At 36.4% G+C, this 7,141-nt stretch overlaps 1 protein-coding gene across 1 annotated transcript; it reads left to right on the top strand.

Annotated features, from left to right (window-relative positions):
* The first annotated feature begins 1,823 nt into the window (after positions 1-1,823).
* Positions 1,824-5,051, top strand: LOC115927094. Its single transcript, XM_030992567.1, has 3 exons — positions 1,824-1,872; positions 2,361-2,503; positions 4,006-5,051. The coding sequence occupies exons 1-3, from the start codon at positions 1,824-1,826 to the stop codon at positions 4,231-4,233; spliced, it is 420 nt and encodes a 139-aa protein (XP_030848427.1). The 3' UTR covers positions 4,234-5,051.
* The last annotated feature ends 2,090 nt before the right edge of the window (positions 5,052-7,141 follow it).

Below are 7,141 nucleotides of genomic sequence, written 5' to 3'. Positions count from 1 at the left end.
CTTTTGCAGCCGACACCAAAGTATGTAGAACCAGGAAGCTGTAATGAATGGAGATCCCGTCCAAGAGGCCCCGTTGAAGTCATCCGTGACACCGCGCGTCTTTTGTTTCCCCTACCATAATCCCCTTAATCCCCCTCCGAAAACGCACAGCTCCCTAGTAGCACTAAGTCCTCCCTTTCCACACACAGCCGAGCCCAGCGAGCACGGCGGCTTTTGCTTTGCCGGTCCGTACTTGGGGGTGAATAGTGGTGATAACTTGACAACTTCTAGCCCTCAATCAATAAATGCGCAAACATATAATACAATTTCATTTAGTTCTTCACGAAGATAAACCTTTGGACTACCTTCCTAGCTATGCACAAATTTCGGAAATTTTCGGAAAATGTCAATAATTAGATGAGAAAATCATGATGATGAACACCTTTCATTTGCTCTAACTCACAATTTCCTTGGTTGATTTCGCTGGTTGAAATGGCTCAGTAGAGCTATCCGAGGACGGAAAAAGCAATTAATAACTAACCAAAATTGCATTAGTCATATGTTGTGAATTCTGTTTTTTTATATGTTATAACTAAATACATCTTCACTGAACATAACCTAATTTTTCGGTGCCACGCATGGCTTCAAAGCTCGATGCTTTTATATTTGTATTTGAAATACAAGTTTATGATTGCAATGAATAAAAAGGAGTTCGATATATCTAAAGTGAAACGAAAATAACTTTAATGAGTACGTTTTATGATCGAAAAAGAAAATAAGAATTTAATAATGTGAACACCACGCTTTGTGAAATATATTTTTTAATGTGAATGATCATTTCTCTCAAATTCAGGGATGCAAATATGACGTACAAATAACCCTTCTTCATTAAAAAAAAAAAAAAAAAAAAAGCTTTCGGGGTCAAATACAAAAAATGAATTATGCATACTACCCCCCCCCCCCACTGAGCGAAATGTTGGTAGGCTCGATTTTCACATTTTCGGGGTCATATACCAAAAAAATGATGCTCACTACCCCCCCCCCCCCCCCCCACTGAGTTCTATGGTACTGAGCTACTTTTCTATAATGATAGCAAGCTCTCGAGCTTTCGTGGGTTATCTTGTTCAAGCTGACTAAGCTCAAAAATCAAAAGAAATTGTTCGTTTTTTCATTGACGTAATGATGGTGCTCTCATTTGTATTATGATGTTGATAAGAACATGTTCTTTTTTTCTGCTAAGTGCACTGTCTGTTTACCATTGTTTGGCAATATTGAATGAGCTATAAATGGTTTCATATGAAATGGAAACATATCTTGCTGAAACGAATCTAAGTGGAAGACAATTCAGCAAGTTCGAGAAAATGTGTTTTTATTTCATCAGTTTTGTGTGTGTTTATGTTTATCCCTCATTAGAAAAATTACCATGGAAGCCATTGTAAAACTATGGTAAAAATGTGGTACCTTTGGTATTGATGTTGTTTAATTTCTTTTTAGAATCATCTTCTGTCATATAAATTCATAACAATTTGAATAGAACACAGAATATGACTGATTTCTTTTTCTATACATATTTGGCTTTTGCTTTACTTTTTTGAGGGCCGGGTTGGGGGGGGGGGGGGGAAGATGTCAATATAAAGTTCTGCATGACGTCAATCACATCATAAAGATATGGAGTGTATCATTATGTTTGATATTGTGTTATAAAAGAACCATGTACTAGAAGAGTAAACTAAATGAAAAAAATATAGATCTTAGAAATGATCCTTAAAAACTAATCATTTGCACATGTTGTCTTTTCAGAAATCTCTACTGTTTTTGCTGAGACAAGGTAAAAACGCTACAGAATGGATAAGATTTCGTTGATCTTTTTACTGGCAGCAGTCTTTTCTTTCGGTAAGATACTTCCACTCCTTGAAATAATTTTAACAGTTTTGGGTGCAATTCTCAAGTCACATTTGTTACTCTCCACAAGGCGCGGATACAGGGGGGGGGGGGGGGGGGGCAGCGGGCTCAAGGGGGGGGGGGCTGGGTGGGATGTGGGGTGTGGGGTGTTGAGCGAAATAGCGACCGGCACGATTTTCAAATTTCCGGGGGCAAAAAAGAAGAAAAAATAGTACTCACTACCCCCCCCCCCCACCAATCCAAATGAGCGAAATATCGGCCGGCACGATTTTCAAATTTCAACACACTAAATTTCAAACTGATTTCAAAGGTGGGCCTCCCCCCCCCCCCTCCCCCTAATAAATCCCGGATCCGCGCCTGCTCTCCACCAAGGTGTCAATGGGTAACTTGTAATTGCTTTTCTGGGTAAACAAAATTAGTATTATAATGATTTCTATTGATATCATTATCATTATTACTATTGTTATTATTACTCCCAGCTCATGTCGGCGAAGCTGCGACATCATGCTACCAATGTGTGTACATCACTGGCGGTGGAAATTCGAATGACGCGAGGTGCGTGGACCCATTTGACAGAAGCTCAGGAGTAACCAACGTCACCACTTGCGAAAATGGTTGTGTTGTAAGTCCAGTTTTTCTTTCTGTCCTCTATCCTTTTTTAAGGCCCGCTTTAATTTATTTTCATTTGTTATCTAACAATTTTTTTTATGAATTAATTAAGTTTTAAGCCTCTCTAGTGCCTGTTCAAATGCCATTTTATTTAACAAAAATGTGTGTTGAAATTTACCCAATAGCTCTTCTATGTAAATAAAAACAAAACATGGAACCTAGGCTCTCTTCATTTGTGAAAATCTAGGGATCAAGTATGTTTGGCCTTATCCGTTTATGATAAAGCTGATTCACTGTCATAAGTATGATTACACTATCACATGATTTTTTAGGGGGAAGGAATTGGATACGGTTGATTATAATGCTTATGTAGGCAATATAATGCAAGGTTTTGTTTTTAAAGGTTCAACATTAGAAAGAGTTCTTAACCTTCTGTAACCTGGCTAAATTCTTTGACTATATTCCTCCAAAGTGCGTTAATTTCAGCATCAGTTGAAGAAGAAGTGAACAGAAAGCCGTTTATGCCAAAAATTTGCAACTCCACTGCTATGCTACTGTCAAAGACGTACGAGAGGCTCGCGCTTCCCCCCGGGATTTTTAGAGTCTCGATTTTCGAGCAATCATCACATTATTTGGGCAACGACATATTAGGGTGCCTAAAATATCAGTTTAATTAAAGCACATTATTTGGGCAACAACATATTAGGGTGCCTAAAATATCAGTTTAATTAAAGCACATTATTTGGGCAACGACATATTAGGGTGCCTAAAATATCAGTTTAATTAAAGCACATTATTTGGGCAACGACATATTAGGGTGGCTAAAATATCAGTTTAAATGAAGATGCCCGAGTATACTATTTGTATACCCAAGCTTGTGAATTTTTATGATGAAATAACATTTCAAAATTATCAAAGTGTTCATTTTTGCTCGCTGGCGTCACTTGCTCACGAATTCATATAAAAAGGATGAACTTTGGCAACCAATACCAGAAAATCCCCCTATTCGGCCGGAGTATATTTTTATCTTTACTTCGATGAAGCGTCTCATGATTTATTTTTCTTCTCTCGCTCGCTTTGGACGGAGTACAATGACATAAAAATCACAATCCAAACGCGAGTTCTAAATGCAATATCAACATAACAAAAGTTGAAATGAATATGACTTTGAACAATTTGTGATGAGAATAGAGTTATTTTTTGTTATGCATTTGTATCTAATCCCCTCTCCCTCTCTCTCTCTCTTCCTCTCTCTCTCTCTTCTCCTCTCTCTCCCTTTGTTTTACACAATTACTTTGAGAATCCATCCAAGGGTCAGAATTTGTCCTGCCCCACGGTATGAAAGTGTGCAATTCAAAGGCTGATAATTAGAATGAATACTACCTTTTTTTTTTATTGGTCGTTGTCAGTTTGGTTTCAGTTTTTCTTGTGAGTGGCTTCTTACTTCTGTATCTAACTTTGTTTATTTGTTTTAATCGTTTTTATTACTCTATCTGACCTTTTTTTTTTAAACAGAAAACATCGTTACTCAACGATGGTGGCAGCGAGACCTGGGCCCGTGATTGCAATACATTACCATCATCTCAGTGTTATAACACATGTGTTAGTGCAGACGGTGTGACGGCCTGCGTACACTGCTGTACCGGCGATTTTTGTAATGGCGTCGGGGCTATCTACACCGTCAGTCTTCTAGCTACGATGTGCGGCAGCTTCCTAGCCGTCTTTGTCAGCCATTTCTGGTAGATGAGCAGTTGATCTTGAATCGAAGAGTGGGGGGGGGGGGGATTAATGTCACGGGACATTTAAACATAATAATAATAAATATAAAATAGAATATGTCCAGGGTGAAATTTTACAAAGGCGTTTGTGGTCAAAGACATAATGACCCGTATATTCTTCTAATTCATTTGAATAAAACCGACCCCGTGTCTACGATCATGTTTAACAAAAGGATAACTTAGACCTCAAAGTTCCTTTTATTTTATTTTTTAAATTACAAACCAATTTTAGGCAAACGCAGCGTCGGTTTAAAATTTTAGTAGAATACGGGCCATTTAGGATTAATATTTTAAGTTACTTTTAATTAGTTTGTGATTAACTGTTATTTCATTTATTCGTCCATTCATTAACATGAATGCAGCAGCTATTGTCTTCTTTGAGTGGTCTTGGCCCTAACAGATTGTGTTTGTTTGTGTGGGTAAGAACAGACACGGCCCCTTTGAGGGCAGTATATAGGCCTACTCGTTATTAAAATAGTCACCCTCTATGCAGAAGAGATAAAATAACAAATAGATAGATAACATTAGTAAATACTAACATAACATTTCCCCTTAAATTTTGTTTTGGACTTTTTGTTTTGTCTTGTTGCCAACCCCCACTCGCGTTTTAGTTGCTTTTATAATGAAATCCCAGCTCTTCACTTTTTACCTACTGACCAAAAATCCTATACCGAGGAGAGATAGTTCAACTGGGGATCAAATTTATATTTTTAATGTAAAACCTCTATAATTACTATACAATTTGAAGCGTTAAAAGGAAATGCATCCTTAATAGCAAATTACTCTAAAATATAGGAGGAAGATAAAAAAAGAAGACTGGTTAGAGTTTGTAGGGAATCGGACCAAAAATTAAAACGTTACGAAATTTTGAAAGCTGTGATCATTGTACACATTCAAGCTTCAAATTGGCAGTATCGTTAATGTCACTGTGATATAGTGCCGAAAAACATTCACATTTGTTCCATTAAAACAATGTATGACGGGGATGAGCTTTTCTCTTTAGAGGACCTACAATATTAAACTAACCATAATACTGATGTTATTGTAAGTCTATACAATTAATGTAAACGGGACGTGTGTGTATTGCGCCAATGATTCGGATGATCGTGTATAATCATGTCTACTTATTATGTCATTGTGCAACTTTTCTAAAAGTTTAAATATTATGCTTAGAATAGGTGAAATAGAGAGCAGCATCATGTAATATTCATTAAGATAAATTTGTATAATCAAGATCATGAGAAACGAAAAGTAAAATAAAATTCTTATCGCTATGATGTTACTATTCAAAGAATTGTTTGTAATTATGTAGTGTGTGCATTGGTATTTGGACTTCGTGGTTTGTAATGAAACATCCACTACAGTGGGTTCACAATTCACAGCGCCATCTAGCGACCACCAGTGTTTAGTTGTTTTTACGTGATTCGTTATGGGAAAAAGTCGACAACCAGTTCACGGTTGCAGTCTGAGCATGATGAGCAGATAAAGGTAATTGCAGAACAAATTTTGAAATACACGGAGACGAAATCCTGGTTACGTGCTCATGAAATTAGTTATGTCATCATTATTCATTCATGCACAAGCAGTGAACTGCATAATACACAGGTGGAAGTATTCTCTGAAAAGGGGAAGCAAAGGCTATTTTAATATTTATATATACTAAACACCTCCATCGCTGTTGTAGTGATTATTTCAAAATGTAGCAAGTGAGACCTCTTCATGTTTTGAAGATCTGTGGATATTCGGGGTCATTGCCGTAATGTGCTAATAGTCCGGCAGCCAAATGCAGATTATTGGCCTAACCTTGTTTTAGGGTCTATAGTTTTTTTTTCAATGGATTTTGATTGCCTAGACCTTCTTTTTCAAGAATCCGATTGCTGACACTCTGTCAGCCTTGAGCAATTTAAGATATATGACGTCATACAAAATGGCCGCCAAAGTACATGATTTTCCTTTAAAAATGAATAATAAATATATAATAAGGATTTTTCTACAATTTTTGGCAGCCAAATGTCTGTATTTCTCTAGGACCATCACTAAAAAAATGTTTTGTGATGTTGCATGGCCAAAGATGACCAGCTTATTTGCATATTTTGAAATAGCGCCCTCTATAAACATATTAATTTGAATAAAATATATGTGCCAGCCAAATGCCAATTTCTTAAATCTATGTCACGTTGAAATCATATTAAATGCTTTTTGGGGACAACAATTGCAGTTGTGCTGCATAATCTTTCATCGTGTTTGGTACAAATTTAGATAGGGTAGGTGTGGGGAATGGAAGACCCTTAAGCACATTTGCATAATTTACATAAACATGAACAATGTTACACATACAGACATTTTTGTATTCCCTTTAGTATTTTTTCTCTTTATTTTGTAACGAAATTATGGTCATGATGTAACTGATTAATAAGATAACAATGATTAATGACGTCATCACCAAAGGTCTCTCATTACCTACATGTGTAGGTAATAAGGGACAGTTACAAATCAAGACATTTTAAATACAATTTGAATGAAAATGGGATTGTTATAGTTAGTTCAAACATTTTTTGAAAGAGATATATGGAGCCAATGAACTTACTGAAATTTTGAAACGATTTCAAAACAATGTGGCCCAAAATATTTCTGTAGTTTTTGTTTACAGTAATAAAGGTGTTCTCAATTATGTTAAAATACTTTCAGAATAATGTTCTGGCAATATGACTTTTACATTGATCAAACTCACAGCATAGAAACAACTTCTTAAAATTGAATGCATTCAAATTAGAATGGTGACACGTACGACAAAATGTGTTTCATGATAGTGCCTTTCAACATGAAATGGACAACTGGGGAGAAGTAGGCCCCCATCTTGGACCTGGTGTCCC

This window comes from Strongylocentrotus purpuratus, unplaced genomic scaffold, assembly GCF_000002235.5.
Source record: "Strongylocentrotus purpuratus isolate Spur 01 unplaced genomic scaffold, Spur_5.0 spur5_scaffold_20, whole genome shotgun sequence".
Lineage (NCBI taxonomy): Eukaryota > Metazoa > Echinodermata > Echinoidea > Camarodonta > Strongylocentrotidae > Strongylocentrotus > Strongylocentrotus purpuratus.
Note: the sequence above shows the minus strand (reverse complement) of the source record. Positions and strands in the feature narration are given on the sequence as shown.

What these genes read in the sequence shown, in the direction of transcription:
- LOC115927094 (XM_030992567.1), top strand. Translation starts at nt 1,824, where the DNA reads ATGGATAAGATTTCGTTGATCTTTTTACTGGCAGCAGTCTTTTCTTTC. An exon ending in GGCAGCAGTCTTTTCTTTCG is followed by an intron (nt 1,873 to 2,360) that starts GTAAGATACTTC and finishes TATTACTCCCAG; the next exon opens with CTCATGTCGGCGAAGCTGCG. An exon ending in CTTGCGAAAATGGTTGTGTT is followed by an intron (nt 2,504 to 4,005) that starts GTAAGTCCAGTT and finishes TTTTTTAAACAG; the next exon opens with AAAACATCGTTACTCAACGA.